General features: G+C 36.9%; 1 protein-coding gene across 1 annotated transcript; it reads right to left on the bottom strand.

Annotated features, from left to right (window-relative positions):
* Positions 1 to 489: 489 nt before the first annotated feature.
* On the bottom strand, positions 490 to 12,631 carry LOC140755477 (uncharacterized). Its single transcript, XM_073090750.1, has 4 exons — positions 12,489 to 12,631; positions 8,885 to 9,251; positions 7,991 to 8,203; positions 490 to 5,954 (listed from the first exon to the last, which is right to left on the bottom strand). The coding sequence occupies exons 2-4, from the start codon at positions 9,249 to 9,251 to the stop codon at positions 2,248 to 2,250; spliced, it is 4,287 nt and encodes a 1,428-aa protein (XP_072946851.1). The 5' UTR covers positions 12,489 to 12,631; the 3' UTR covers positions 490 to 2,247.
* Positions 12,632 to 16,896: the final 4,265 nt, after the last annotated feature.

Below are 16,896 nucleotides of genomic sequence, written 5' to 3' on the forward strand. Positions count from 1 at the left end.
CAAATTCTACAATTCCAATGTACACACATCAAAATTATGGTTTTATTTACAAATGTAAGTTTTAGTGCCTTTTTCCTGTCACGAAAGCTTGTCTTCACATTTAAATAGAACCCTTTGTGGTTCGACTCCAGCAGCACCACCGTCACACCTATTTCTGTTATAACAGCAGTGTTAAGCGCTGCTGTGTTCTGGTTTGAAGTGTGGTAAGGGAGGCATACTTTTCCGAGGCGTTCCAGCTTAGTCCTCAGGGGTAGCGGCGCATCTGTGACCGACCTTAGCTAGGACTCTTCTTATCTGGCGTTGATTACAGATGTCCATGGGCGGCAGTAGCTAGTAATTATAAAAATAAAAACATGCACACGTGTCCCAAACACTATAAAAAGCTATATCACGCATACGTGACACCCGTGCGACAAGAAAAAGCCTCAAAAATTGTTAAATGACAAGTAACAAGTTTTCAAAAACTAGAAATTTGATGCGCCGAATTCGCGCCGAAATGCAAATTAGACGCCATTTTGTTTATTTGACATTTAAATGTACATCTATGGTAAACAAAGCCGTTCAAGACTAGTATAGTCCGCGTAAAACTGCTAGTCCGCTCTGAATATAGAAACGAATCGCGTCGCCATAGCAAACTGTATGACTACACCTGCTCGCAACAACTTCAGAGGGGACTAGCAGTTTGGCGTAGACTTTACATACATACACTCAGAAAGCCCTGTGACAGTCGTATAAAAATAATCTGACCAGAGGCATTATAATATAGGTTTTCAATACAAGTTTTCGATTAATAGTTGTAAGAACAGAAACTTAATATTATGTGATTTCAGCTATATTTCTGTTATAACAGCAGTGTTAAGCGCTGCTGTGTTCTGGTTTGAAGAGTAGTAAGGGAGATATACTTTTCCGAGGTGTTCCAGCTTAGTCCTCACGTTAACAATGCGTCTGTTACCAACCTGAGATAGGAATCTAATCTTATCTGGGGTTGATTACAGATGGAGTTTCTTTCGGAGCTTCTTCTCCATAACGAAACACCTTGTGAAGTGGTGGTAGTTGTATTGACATTCAAAAAGTGCTCTGTAAAGAACCTATTTCGAATTAAAAAAAAAAATGATTTGATTTGATGTCCATGGGCGGAAGTAGCCACTTACTAAACCTTACTTCAATATTATAAAAAAAAAAAATCTTAATTTGAGTAGTAAACCAATTTCACTTTTAAATTTCTATCGCAATTTGGTAAAATAAACGATATTTTTCGAAACCTTTCGTATTGATAACTCATACAATGGATACACAAGCTACAAACACACAAACAGACAGACATACGTTATTATATAACATTTAAAAGATTCAAACTATATATTTATATATATGAGATGATTACGACACACATTTAGAATTTAAAACTATTTCTATATACTATCACATTAATAAAATGAAAACGAAAAGTTTTCTTAAGATGATCAATTTACATATATACAATATCTCAATTATAGTACATCAGTCAGTTGTTTTAATAAACTAAATATTTATTTACATATATTTTTTCCGATCCATATTGCTCATCACATTTCAAAATAAGACAATATCATATTGCTCTCCACATATTTCATAATTAAGAGATCTTTTATACTTAAAATATATTTAATCTTGTAGAAGTTATACTTCTTTTCGTGTTTGAGAAATCAAATTTTAAGGCGGAGTTGTGCGAATTGTAACACATATTTTTTTTAGGATTTTTCGTCCGTCAGTTATTTACAGGGCCGAATTTAAGGGAGGGTAACCGGGGCGGCAACCCCGGGGCCTCCACAAAAGAGGGGCCCCCACAATAGAGACGTCGGATTTTTGTTTTAATTCCGACTAGTAAACACTAGTAAAAAAAATCCTTTCCTTTGATATTTTTTTCGCTGTTACCTTTATCTACAGTACTTTGTACAAACATGAATACTAGAAGAATCTACCTGCGTTTCACAATAAAATATTTATTGAAAAACTCACCTGAAAAAATTGTTCATTTTATTCAGAAAATAATTTGGGGCCAGGGGGCCTCCACTCCTTTGTTGCCCCAAGGCCTCTAGACCTCTAAATCCGGCCCTGGTTATTATTATTATACTTTATTTTTAACGCGTAAAAAAATATAAACAACGTTAAAGAAGTATAGCTTCTTATGTGCCCACAGCACTTTTTAAAGGTATCCAACCCTGCTTCATATGAAGCTGAAATTCATCCACATTTCGAAAACATTATCTATCTATTTTTACCCTTACAACTCGCGACATGCCGTTCCAAGCTATCTTTACTTAGCGCCTTATACCTACAAACATCACATACGAACCGTTGTTCCATTTTCAATATATAATCTGTTGCGCATTGATTTTTATTAGCCGTGCCGTTTGTTCTAAAGCAATAATTGCATTTCGCAGTATCGAAAATGGACGAACATTTCATACAATACCTTATTTGTTTAGAGTTTGATACAATAATGCATTTATCCTTTTTAGTCGTATTAACTTTACTTATAGTAGTTTTTACATCTGTTTTTGCGACTTTTTCAGTTTGAGTAATACTTATTTGTGGGGTTACATTCGTATTATCAATATTATTCGTTTTAACATTATTAATACCGTTTTGTGGTTTCTCTTTTTTACCATTCGCTAAGCCATTCTTGTCAGGTGGCGGGACATTTTTTTCTGTACTTTTTTGCCAGTACAAATTTTTGCATTTCTTGAAATAGAAAAGTAAGTCCTTACTGTCGGTTTTTTCAGGATTTTGTACGATTTCTTTTGGGTTTGGAGGCAATTTGAATTCTGTATTCGTTTCTTTGGTGACTTCATTTTGGATATTAACAATCTCATCTGGTACTATTTGTAAGAGCGTTATCGCTTTTGGTACTTCATTGGCATTGTTTATAGGTGATTTTTGAGTTATTGTAATATCAGGTTGGACGTCGTATTTCAGGATTGGCGGGGCTATTACTTTATTGTTAACAAATTTCGGTTTATTCATATTATTAGTGTTATTATTAGTATACTTTTTTCTATTGAAATTACTTTTAGCAATGTGTTGGTTAGAATATGTCCGTGGTTTCTCTTTAGGTTTAGGTACGGGTTCGCTTAGCTTAGTAATAGTAAGACTTTGGATATCCAAATCATTGTATTGATTGCCGTATACATCAGGATTTTGTATAAAGTCAAAATCTTTGCACATATCAATGTTTTGTGTGAAATTCAACGCGCTCACAGGAAAGTTCAACTGATTCTTGTTAAACCCCAAGTCATTTGGGAAACTATTCGCGTCAAATTTCCCTCCATTTTGTTGTATTTGATTATTAGACTTAATAACACTAGGATTTTCTTCAGCCCTTTTTTCAAACGAATCTCCTTCATCTTCATTTAAAAAACAGACGTTTGTATCTGAGATTGAGTCTAGATTTTCTTGTGCTAGCGCAGAGTTAAGACTTTCGATATTATCAAAAGGTATAATAGTTTTTTTTGGTTTTAATGACTCATTAGTTATAATAACCCCTGGATTACGTCGTAAGGGTGGGAGATGATCGGGAGCGCTTCCAGGATTCTTAATCCTGTCGCAATTCCTTAAAGGGGGTAAATCTCTCGGCACCAAACTATCTCTCGGCTCAACTTTCACAATATGAATACTGTTGCTATCCGAATTCCTAAACTTTATCACACTCCTCGACAAATCCGTTTCCACATCATACTTGGGATCACTCAAAATGGGTGTAATGAACTCATTTTTTGAATACTCGTTTTGTTTTTTGTGTATTATCGTGTCTTCGTCTTCAACCAGATTCATTTCGAGGTAGTCTTCTATTATTGAGCTTTTTTTCCCATACGCCAAGTCCATGGGCCGGTTGTAAATAGAATTGGGTGTAACGTAACTATTTGGATAAACGTTTGGGCAATTTCTCATTCCCTCTGTACTATCATTCGACGTGTCTGATATATCTTCAAAAATCGGGTTGTACGGTGCTTTATCATTAGCTACTGTTGTATTTTCTGTAGTACCCATTCTAGTCTCAATTTGAGTGGATTTACCCATACTAGTCTCGAATATTTGAGTGGAATTACTCATATTAGTCTCGAGTAGTTGAGTGGAATCACCCATTCTACTCTCGAGGAGCTGAGTGCAATCCCCCATTCTAGTCTCTTGAATTATTTGAGTGGCATCACCCATTTTCGTATCTTCGAATAGTTGAGTGCAATTACCCATTCTAGAATCATCAACCATTTGGGTGGGAGCACTTATTCGAATATCTTCGAGTATTTGAATGGAACCTCTTCTACTCTCGAGGAGCTGAGTGGAATCACCCATTCTAGTCTCTTGGATTATTTGAGTGGGATCACCTATTCGGACGTCTTCGAGTATTTGAATGGGACCACTCATTTTAGTCTCTTGGTGTAATTGAGTGGAATCACCCATTCTAGTATCTTCAACCATTTGGGTGGGAGCACTTATTCTAATGTCTTCGAGTATTTGAATGGAACCACCCGTCCTAGGCTTTTGGACTAGTTGTGTGGAGATTCCACCCATTCTAGTCCCATCGAATTCGGTGGAATTATCCATTCCAGTCTCTTGAAGCATTTGAGTGGAACCACCCATTCTAGTCTCTTCGAATTGAGTTGAGTTATCCATTCTCGTCTCTTCGAGTATTTGAGTGTGACCACCCATTCTAGTCTCTTCAAATTGAGTGGAATTATCCATTCTCCTCTCTTCAAGTAGTTGAGTGGAATCACTCATTCTAGTCTCTTCGAATATTTGAGTGGAATCACCCATTCTCGTTTCGAATAGTTGAGTGGAATTACCCATTCTAGACTCTTCAACCATTTGGGTTGAATCGCCCATTCTAGACTCATCGAGTTGAGTGTAATCACCCATTCTATTCTCTTGAACTAGTTGAGTGATATTACCCATTCTAGATTCTTCAACCATTTGGGATGAATCACCCATTCTAGACTCATCGAGTTGAGTGTAATCACACATTCTTGTCTCTTGAACCAATTGAGTGATATTACCCATTCTAGATTCTTCAACCATTTGGGATGAATCACCCATTCTAGACTCATCGAGTTGAGTGTAATCACCCATTCTAGTCTCTTGAACTAGTTGAGTGATATTACCCATTCTAGACTCTTCAACCATTTGGGTTGAATCACCCATTCTAGACTCTTCGAATTGAGTGTAATCACCCATTCTTGTCTCTTGAACCAGTTGAGTGATATTACCCATTCGAGACTCTTCAACTTGTTCCGTGATAACACTAGTCTCTTCATTTTGTTGCATGATCAAACCAGTCTCTTCACTTTGTTCCGTGATCATGCCGGTCTCTTCAAGTTCACTCACAATACTGTCCTGACCATCAATTTGATCTTTTTTTTCAGGCTCTGTATCTAGTATTGGCACGTAAAGCCCTTCCATAAGTGTTTGTGGGTCAATTTCTTCAGTTTCCTCAGTTTCCTCAGTTGGTATCTCCATATTCTCCAACACACTCAAGCATAGATCATCATGGGACATGTCCATGAGATCCTCTGTCGAGTTAGCACACAAATTGCCTACACCTTCAAGATTTACCGTCACTTTATTCGACAGATTCCTTATAACCGACACTTTATTAAACACATCACTAGTATTACCGGAATCAGTCACATCACTAGTTTTACTCTTCAAACTACCTAACACACTTTCCAATTTACTACGTTTTTCTTTAAATTTATCATCACGATTATTCAAATCTATTCCTAGATCAACACTACTATTTTTAGCACTATTTTCAATATCCTTTTCAACATTCTCTTTAACCCCACGCGTTGTTAGTTTCTCGCGCCGCGATAACACATTGGGTGTGTTGGAACGTTTTCGCTCCAAATTGTCTTGGATTTGTGAACGGACGCTCGGATACATTTCGGCCGTAGAGCGCGGTCGTGTGAACAGGGCATCTGAAATATATAGACAGAATATTCTTTATTGTGCACTTCAATAGATCATAACAATAAAACACAATTATAAATATATAATATACTAGCTGACCCGGCAAACGTTGTGTTGCCATATAAATAAAAAATGTTAATGAACAACCCTTATCACTTAGGGGTATGAAAAATAGATAGTAGCCGATTCTCAGACCTACTGAATATGCATATAAAATTGGTGAAAATCGGATAAGCCGTTTTGGAGGAGTATGGTAACTAACAATGTGACACGAGAATTTTATATACATATAAGATAATTAATCGTCAAAGTTGCTAAAAAATTCTTGCTGTGTTCTGCTTTGGAGGGTGTTGTATGAGATATATTCTTATTTGAGATATTCCAACATAATCCTCAGGGTAGCGGCGCATCTGTGACTGACCTCAAATAGGAATCTTTTTTTTTATAATATAGGAGTAGCAGACGAGCGTGCAGTCCACCTGATGGTAAGTGCCTACTGCCGCCCATGGACTTCTATAATCAACCCCAGATAGGATTAGATATTCCTACCTGAAGTCGGCCACACATGCGCCGCTACCCCTGAGGACTAAGCTGGAACGCCTCGGAAAAGTATGTTTCCCTTACCACATCCTTTAAACCGGAACACAGCAGCGCCTAACACTACTGTTATTAGGTAGAAATAGGTGTGGCGGTGGTGCCGCCGGAGTCGAACCACAAAGGGTTCTACCACCTTCAAAATCGAATCAAATACTAATCTAATCTTATTTTAATTACCATGGTCCATGGACGGCAGTAGCCACTTACCATCAGGTGAATTGATTCTCATTTACTACTTCAATATTACAAAAAAAATATATTAAAAAACTATGACAGTGTTTCAGAACACAGCAACAGGTAACGCCATCTAGTTATCTATTCTATATTAAGTTGCAAAGACACTATTTTTTATTTATTTATTTTTGTACACCTTAAACTAAGGGTTACAAAGGGTAAACTTAATGCCTAATGGCATTCTCTGCCAGTCGACCCTGGGTGATGGCGATAGCATGTGGTAGGCATAAACATAAGCAGTAATGATAAAATATCAAGAAATATAACTATGGAAAAAAAACATACAATATCTACATATAATAATTATAAATAAATATAAATAATATATAAATATATAATAAAAATATAATATATACAAATAAATATATATAACACAGTGAATTAAGGAAAGTTGAAAGACTCAAGTATTGGAGGACATATGTAAGTAATGCTCCTGAACCATTCTCTTGAAGGTGATTTCACTATCTTCCATATATCTTGCAGCCGAAATCAGTTTGAAATCTAATCCTATCTGGGGTTACTTACAGATGTACACGGTAGTAGCACTTACCATCATATGCACTGTACTTTCATTTGCCGCTCAATATTACAAAAAAATTATAAAAAAATCTTCAATAGCGCGTTTCAGAATACACATTACCAACACCATGTATTGACAAATTCCAAAAACATTACTTTACTTTCCATATATAATGTGGCGGAAACAGAATAAAAATCTCATCCTATCTGCAGTTGATTATAGATGTCAATGTGCAACAGAAGCCTTACTACTAGCTGTATGCTTGTTTCGTGCTTTATAGTCTGATTTTGGACATTTTGGACACCTAATTATGAATCGGACTGTAGTAATTAAAAAGAATGATATTTAAAAAAATCTATACGACTTTCGATTCCGGCGGCACCACCGCCACAGCTATTTCTGTTATAACAGCAGTGTTAAGCGCTGCTGTGTTCTGGTTTGAAGTGTGGTAAGAGACATACTTTTCTGAGGCGTTCCAGCTTAGTTCTCAGGGTTAGCGGCGCATCTGTTGCCGACCTCAGGTAGGAATATCTAGTCCTATCTGGGATTAATTACAGTTGTCCATGCGCAGTAGCCACGTACCCATACACTGCATTTTACATTTGCCACTCATTATTCCAAAAAAAAATTTAAAAAACATCGATAGCGCGTTTCAGAACACAACCAACGCCATCTATCGGCACACAACATTACCTTCCATATACCCATTGGGGGGATCTTCCCACCACACAGGACTGGGGCATGTGAGGATCTCCAGCAGGTCTTCATCGTTCAGAGAACCACTGTCCTCTATGAGCTGGATCATCTCGCACATGCTCATATCGTTGACCTGCTTCAGCCGCTTGGACCCTGGGCTACCGTCCCTCGATGATGTCTCCGGGCAACATTCATCGTCTGAATATACTCCTGGAAAAACAATAGAATATATTTACAAATAACTGTTTCTTTTTTCGCTTCATAATTTAGAAGCAGAGTACAGTCCTGGGAAAAGAAAAGAATAAATTTGTAAACTTTTTTTTATATAATATAGGAGTAGCAGACGAGCATGCAGTCCTGATTGTAAGTGGCTACTGCTGTATGGATATCTGTTATCAATCCCAGATAGGATTAGAGTCCTATTTGTGGTCGGCTACATGCGCCATACCCCTGAGGTCTAAGTTAGTCTGTCTCGGATTATAACTTCCTTGCCACACACTTCAAACCAGAACACAGCAGCGCTGAACACTGCTGTTATAACAGAAACAAGTGTGACGGTGGTGCCGCCGGAGTCTAACCACAAAGGGTTCTACCACCTTAAAACTACATCAATATAAATGCTAACTAATAGTATAAATATGAATATGAGTAATTCCAACTTAGTCCTCAGGCGTAGCGGCGCATCTGTGGCTGAACTCAGGTAGGATTGATCCTATCTGGGGTTGATTACAGATGTCCATGTGCAGTCACTTACCAACAGGTGGACTGCGTGCTCGTCTGCTACGCCTATATTATAAGACAATAAGTCCTTTAGTAGATTCAGTATCAATTTTTATATCATTTCGAAAAATAACCCACATTTTTTTGGAAAAAAATCTTAAAAATGCTTACCTTTCTGAGGTATAGACCTTTTCCTTTTATTAGTCTGTGCTATAACTTTCAAATCATGTTTCGGCTTCAACTGCACCTTATTGAAGACAAGATGTCGCTTCAACTTCATTGGATAATACTCTTCATCAACATAATCATCATCAACAAAAACTTTAGGTTTATCTTTCTTTGACTCCTTTTTGTTTCTTTTCGGTTGGTTTTTCGGATTTTTCGATTTGGGTTTTACCGGGTTTTTAAGTATCTCTGTTATTTTACTCATACTTCTGTCCATTTCTCGTAATTGTCGTCTCTGTTGTGCTGATTTGAATCTTGTTATAATAGTCTCGACCGGCATAGCTCTCGGTGAACTCTTCGTTGGTTTCGACATCTGTAAAATTTGACACGATAAATTAATTCTTCTCCATAACGAAACACCTTGTGAAGTGGTGGTAGTTGTATTGACATTCAAAAAGTGCTCTGTAAAGAACCTATTTTGAATAAAAAAAATGATTTGTGATGATTTAATTTCATTTTTATAGTCCGCGCCAATCTGCTAGTCCGCTCCGAATATAGAAACGAGTCGCGTCGCAATAACAAATTGTAGACATTAGCGGGACGAAGACAGCGCCGGAAGGCCCCCTCCGCTGTCCGCTCTCGCCCGCGGGTACATAGCTGCGTTAGTGTGCCCTTACGTTGCTACGGAGTATATGCTAACTAAACGCGCGCAATAACTTCACCGCGGACTATAGTCCGCGGTGAAGTTATTGCGCGGGTAAGGGTATACCCTTTGATAAATAAAATAGTAAGATACTTTAAAAAAAATATTACTTTACGTAAATATATAAGTCTTTCAAACATTTTAGGGACGTTTTTGAACGTCAATAAATAATCTACCACCGAAAATGATTGATATTTTCTGTGACAACTTCCCGTCCTCCTCAAGAGATGGCGTTACAAGTTTCTGAATCACGCTATTAAAGTTTTTTTCAATATCTTTACAAAAGTAAGCAATAAGTAAAAGAGCATCCTGTAGTAATAAAAAAAAGTCATTTGCCTTGAATTCTAACCTAAGTCCCTCCGATTAAGAGGATTTCAAATTACTAGACTTTTACAAATTATTGATTGTATTGTGTTACACAAAATCATATTTTTCTTTAAAATTCTTTGCACACGCACAACTTGTGACTTCATACACTTTATATAAAATTAAAATTAAAATAATACCAAACTTGCAATATAGATTTAACTTCAATTTATATTCCTATAATCCAATAAATCATTATCCAGATATCAATTTTTTAGGGTTTCAATCCAAATTAATCATCATTATTACAAAATCTACATGTAAATCATTACTGTTTTAACAATATAAGGCTTCAATAAAATCTATAATGAAATCAGAGACATTCAGACACAGAATCATTGTGTCAAATACCTCATGAGCAATTTTTTTATAATACAAGACAGCAGACAAGCATGCAGTCCACCTGATGGTAAGTGGCTACTGCTGTATGGCCATCTGTAATCAACCCCAGACAGTATCAGCCTATCTGAAGTCAAAGATGCACAACTATCATAGAGGACTAAGCTGGAATACCTTGGACAAGTATGTCTCTTACCACACTTCAAACCAGAACACAGCATTAGCAACCTTCAGAACAGAAGCAATTACCATTGTTCTTAAAAGACAAATTGGTGTGATTGTGGTGCCTGAAATGGAACCTTAAAGGGTTTCTACAAGTCTATCCTATAAGGGAATGTACCCATACTACGTGACCTATTTTTTAATATTTTCGACCCCTCCCCTCGAATGGCGGGAACTGTGCCGGCCCGACGAGCAAATTTTTGTGAAGCTTTATACAGGCGATCGACGATCGACATTATTGTATACGCCTCGCACGGATTCTTACTACGTGACAAAAATCTAAGCCCCCCCCCCCGGTCCTGTGACTTAGCATAACATTTTAAAGACCACCCTCCCCCCCCTAAATGGGTCACGTAGTATGGGTACGTTCCCTAATATCTACAATATTTATTCTAAACCATAAATAAATTTAATGCTAAGATACTATTATTATTCTACAATCTAAGGTGTTTAAATGTAACAGAACCCTCTCTTGTCTCTGCAACATCACCACCACACCTATTTCTGTTATAACAGCAGTGTTAACTGCTGCTGTGTTCTGTTGAAGGGTGTGGTAAGGGAGACATACTTATTCCAGACCTTTCAACTTAGTCCTCAGGAATAACAAAGCTGTTGCCAATCTTAAGTAGGAATCTAACCTTATCTGGAATTGGTAATTTGCTACTTCTATATTATAAAAAATGCTCATGTTTTAAATATAAAATAGAAATTCTATTTTATATATAAAACTAGCTGACCCATTTCTAGATATATATGAAAAATAGATAGTAGCCGATTACCAGACCTACTGAATATGCATATAAAATTTGGTGAAAATCAGTAAAGCCGTTTCGGAGGAGTATGGTAACTAACATTGTGACACGAGAATTTTATATATAAGATTAGTTAGTGTAGTATTATCATATAATATCCTATAAAGGCAAATCTATATCTAGATTTATTAATAAATAATTTATCTATAAATCTAAGACATGCCACACAGATGAGGTTCCTGTTCCGGGTCTGGGGGTTTGTGTATATCTATGTGTGTTTAGGCACCCACAACGAATCCCAGTGTGGGACTGTGAGTGTAGGAGGCATTTAGAGAAATATTTGTTCAATACTGATGCATGCATATTACATATGCATACTGGTATATTGATTATCAGTTTAGACATAAATTAAGGAATTTTGTAGGATGTATATAAGCTTTGATGACATTTGTCATTTGAGAATGTTGTATAAAAGTTGTATTTTTCAATATTATTTTATAATTTCTTGAAAACCTAGCTATGTTTGTGTATTAGTTTGATTTAAATACGTAAAATAATATTTAAGTTAACAATAGTAAGCATGGACATTTAATTGTCGATTCTTTGTTTTAGGTAAGTACCTAAGCTTTAGTTGATATTTTATATGCAAATGTTAATATTGTATTTAATAAATAAACTTTGTTTTGGATGAATCACAGTGTGTTATGCTTCAAAAGAAAATAGCCCCTGATCTTATATGTATATGGTTTTTTTACACGCATAAATTCGTATATATGGCTAGTAGGTAGAAATTGGAACATTCGCGGTAAAATGTATTGCAATCATGTTACATGCATTATATTAAGTTTATCGCAAAAATTATTACGTATTTCTAAATATACTTAAACGACGCAAATAAACTATTAATGTATAAAGATTTGTGTAAAATATACATCGCAATATTTTTCTATTTACGAAAAAAATAACGTAGGTATTTTTGTTTTTTTTTTTTTAACTACAACGCAAACATATTACACGCAAATTCAGCCCAGCATTTATAATCACTTACCATTATCACTTTTATGAATTAAACGTGCATTTACACTAATGATAACAGTTTTATATTTATAGACGGATCGTAAAAGCGCCGTGCCTTTTTATAAAAGAAACATATAATACACGCTAAATGCATATGCTAAGACAGACGCGCACATTTAAATAACAGATATACGGAGCATTATGTATTTACCTTTATTTTGATAATAGAAGATCTTATTTATATTTTATCACTCAATTCAATATCAAATTATCAAAGGCTCGAGCACTTTTTTTTGCAAAATACAAAATTCGTAGCACATGAATTGTCAAAATCCGAGATAGAACCTTGTCACAATTTGGAGAATGCATCTAGAGTGGACATGTAAAAAAATGATTTTCTAACTAAAATAATAACTCTAATTTGTTGTAATTACGACTTTGGTAAATAAAGTATAATTTTATTATATACTATTTTTTGTAAAATACGTAATTTTAATTTTTATATCAATAAATCATAGGTACTCCTTGAATAAATCTTCCCTGAGATAAATAAACCACGCATTTATTGGGCTGGTAACATTATTAATTCAGGCGTCTGCCCGCTGCCGCTTGAACTCCATATTTTAGACTTCTTCAAAATTATGATGAATCTACGATTGCTGAGATTAAAGGAAGTGTAATTAATACAAATATGAGAATATGTATGTGTGTGAGACTATAATTTGAGATATATCTGAGATTAAAGTTAAAAAATGAAAATATTTATACTTAAATAATCCTAAAAAATTGTATTCTACGTAACTTTAACGATTTTATAAGGATGGAAGCTGGCTGTAACAAGTTATTTTCATTAAGTAAATTGAGATTGAGGTATATAAATATTTTTTAAAGTGTCAAAAAGGTAATATACGATAATAACATTCTTACATGTATATTAACAAATCATTTGCGTCATTTTGATAAACTCAAATAAAATAATGCGCATGCCGTCGTTATCACCGATAAGTGGAATAATGCTCCTTTTTATTGCCAGTTAAAAATATACTGATAAGTTTTTTATTCTTATGAATGACGTAAAATAAAACATAAAAAATAAGGTGAATAATAGTTACAAAGAGGTTTTTAATTTTAAAGAGTCTGAACAAAGAGTATAGTAACCTGGAGTCTGAAGGCTATCAATCCTTACTTAACCAATATGGTGGACTTTAACCTAAGCTATGGGATTAATTAACTACTTTGAATATCTTATTTGTTTTAATAAATATAGTTATAAACGTGATAAATGCTAAGTAAATTGAAAAAATATATGCTTTTATATATTTGACCTTGGAAATGAAATATACAGCTATTGGGCCTGTGAAATTCATTGGCAGTGCGTCTAATACATAACTTTACGGAATGGGCTAGTCGGGAGGTTATGCACCTTTTTGAAGTGAAAGATGGATAGATAGTTAGATTATTTATTTCAAGAACTTAAGCAACAGCAACAAATTATAACACATAATTAACACTGAAGTCCAAAAATACACATATGGAAACACAAACTTAATTATTAACTTATTGACAAAATTTTCTGAAGAAATAAAATTTACCAAATAAAAAAAATAATAATAATAATAAAATAAAGCGGCTTTAGCGGCATTGTTTACTTTTTGTGATGGGTAAATTTGTAAAACTAGCGTCAGGACACGTGACCTGATCGAAAATTCGTAAGACGGCAAAGCAAACTGCATAAGTCAAGATGTCATCCTGTGTCATAGAAAAAATATGTCAATGGCTGTCAGTTTAATTTTTTATTTATTAAATTTTATTATTCAATCTAGCTTTCGTATTAAGTAAGTATTCACTTCTGCCGGCGTTCCCTGAGTGCAACCCATTTTTTTTATTGATTTTCCTTAATTCAATAGTTAAAAAAAAACTACAGCGTATTCATTAATCATATTTTATATTTGTAAGAAGTAATTGTCTTAATTATTGTTTAGGGCAGCAGTGTCCCTGCGTCACTAGGATCGAAGACTGGAAGGTCAAAGTTATCAGGGTTAAGACCTTGAACGTCAAAATTTTTATCCATGCTTAGTGACGTTAATACATATATGAAAGCACAAAATGGCTAACTCCTATGGTTTAGCTTGGAAGCACACCAGCATCAGAGTGAAAGAGTTGAAGGTCATTTTCATTACATGTACCTGCTTAGGAACTGTAAAATATGTGTAGAAGCACTAAATGGCTTATTCATGTGGTTTAGGCTGGGCACGATCTTGTATAGGTATACTCTTTGGGAATAAGTGGCAGATGCGTAAATCATACTTCACACGTAATATTCTGGGGGTATTGACCCCCTTGAGAATTTGCCCGGGCAAAGAGGGTATCCTCGAGACCCGAATAATCCCTACCCACCCCCATATTGCAAACGCAGACGCGGCATATTTACCACGCCGACAAGGATTACTATCCAATGATAACTGACAGCTTACAAACCTTTTTTTCGTCTCGAGGGGGAACCCTTCAAAAGGTACCCAGTGCCGTGGGAGCGACACGGGGTTATGTGGGATTTTTACCGTACTATAAACCCCCCGGTGCCCGTCCTCAGCGCTGCGTAGAGGACTCCGGGATCTCCAAAGGTACGCAACCGGAGTCCTCTCAGCGCACTTCCCCGTTGGGCTCCCCCCAAGTGAGATTGAATCCCTGACAGCTTACAAACCTAAGCACAGACTATATTTAAGTACTTTTAATAGCTGAATTGTTCATTATTAAAATGGCGTTTATATAATCTTTATACATAAAAATTATATAAACGCCATTTTAATAATGAAATTAACTCCGCCATTGCCGGTCCCAAGCCCGGATGCAAAAGGAGGAGGGTTGGTCAGGGAGAGACTATACCCGTCCGTAAAACCGTCAACGCCGATTATCGGGCGGCGGCAAGTAACCCGACAACTTCGCTCACACCTATCGCGCGAAGCGGCTACAGGAGCCGAGAGGAGTTAAATTACCTCTAAAAGTCTGAGAGTGGAAGGACACGGGAACCCACCACTTGAACATTTCCCAAGAAAACCCCCCACACAATGGATGTACAACTGAAAGATAGCGATTTGTCATGCGACCCGACTAACGCTCGGCGCTATCCAGTATCCGGGCTGGCTAGTGTGAAATGGACTACCGAAGCTCCCCATGAGGTGATTCGCCAGGCCTCAGAAGGGAGAAATGTCTCTGGCGAACAAACCTCGAATAAGATCCCAATACGCGCACACCATCGTATTGGAGCCTGGAACGTAAGAGGCTTAATCAAAACAGGCAAGCTTAGCATCGTGGAAAAAGAAATGGAATGCCACCATTTAAGCATCCTAGGCATCAGTGAAACACACATTCGTGGAAATGGTCATTTTTCCACAACAACCGGGAACACATTCTACTTTTCTGGAGCTGAATCAGAGAGCACCCATGGCGTCGGCATCCTAGTTCCTCCCAATATCAATAAGTCCGTTCTCGGGTACAATCCAGTCTCTGAAAGAATCATAACTCTGAAGCTGAATTGCAAACCTTGCAATCTACACATTGTCCAGGTTTACGCACCAACGGCACAAGCTTCAGATGATGACATCGAAAGATTCTATGGATTGCTAGAAGAAACTCTGAACAAAATTCCAAACCGGGAAATCACCCTCATACTTGGAGATTTCAATGCCAAAGTTGGAAACACTGCCGTTGATGATCACATCCGTCAGCACGTGGGCAAATATGGCATTGCAAAAATCGATGCAACTTTGTCAAAACCCTTTAAATTCGGAAAAGGCGTGAGACAAGGATGCATCCTGTCCCCAATTCTGTTCAATGCATATGGGGAGTACATTATAAGGCACACAATGGATGGCTGGGAAGGAGGTGTTACCGTAGGTGGAGTGAAGATCACTAACCTACGATACGCAGATGATACTACCCTCCTAGCCGCCTCAGAAGCCGAAATGATACTTTTGCTGGATCGGATGGAACACATAAGTGGTGAACTGGGCTTAAAGATAAACAAAGAGAAGACTAAACTGATGGTGGTTGACCGAACAAATAAACTGGAGCTCACTGGAGCGTTGAACCTCGAAAGAGTAGACCATTTTAATTACCTGGGCTCCAGCATCTCTAACACCGGCTCGTGTGATTTAGAAATCCGTCGTAGAATTGGAATGGCCATGGCGCCATGGGCCAACTAAAAGGAATATGGAAAGATAGGAACATCGGGAACAATACCAAGCAGAAGCTTGTCCGAACGCTAATATTCTCCATATTCCTTTATGGAGCCGAAACATGGACGCTCAGAGCAAATGACCGAAAACGTGTGGACGCGTTCGAGATGTGGTGCTGGAGGAGGATGTTACGTATTCCCTGGACAGCTATGAAAACTAATGTGTCAATACTCAAGGAACTCAAAATATCAACTAGACTTTCGACCATCTGCCTACAGCGAGTCCTTGAGTATTTCAGCCATATTGCCCGGAAGAGTAGCGACAATCTCGAGAAGATAGTCATCACCGGCAAAGTCCAGGGAAAGAGACCGCGCGGACGTAGTCCGATGCGCTGGTCGGATCAAATCCGCACCACTCACATCACAATAGCAAGATGCATGATGC

The sequence above is a fragment of the Epargyreus clarus genome, unplaced genomic scaffold (assembly GCF_041222505.1).
Source record: "Epargyreus clarus isolate Ecla_fem2 unplaced genomic scaffold, WU_Ecla_fem_2.2 ptg000033l, whole genome shotgun sequence".
NCBI classification, from domain to species: Eukaryota; Metazoa; Arthropoda; class Insecta; order Lepidoptera; family Hesperiidae; genus Epargyreus; species Epargyreus clarus.

Excerpts from the sequence above, each read along its gene's own strand:
- LOC140755477 (XM_073090750.1), bottom strand. The coding sequence starts at position 9,251 with ATGTCGAAACCAACGAAGAGTTCACCGAGAGCTATGCCGGTCGAGACT. Across the intron at positions 8,204-8,884 it reads AAGGTCTATACCTCAGAAAG|GAGTATATTCAGACGATGAA; the intron begins GTAAGCATTTTT and ends TTGTTTTTCCAG. Across the intron at positions 5,955-7,990 it reads CCCCAATGGGTATATGGAAG|ATGCCCTGTTCACACGACCG; the intron begins GTAATGTTGTGT and ends TATATATTTCAG.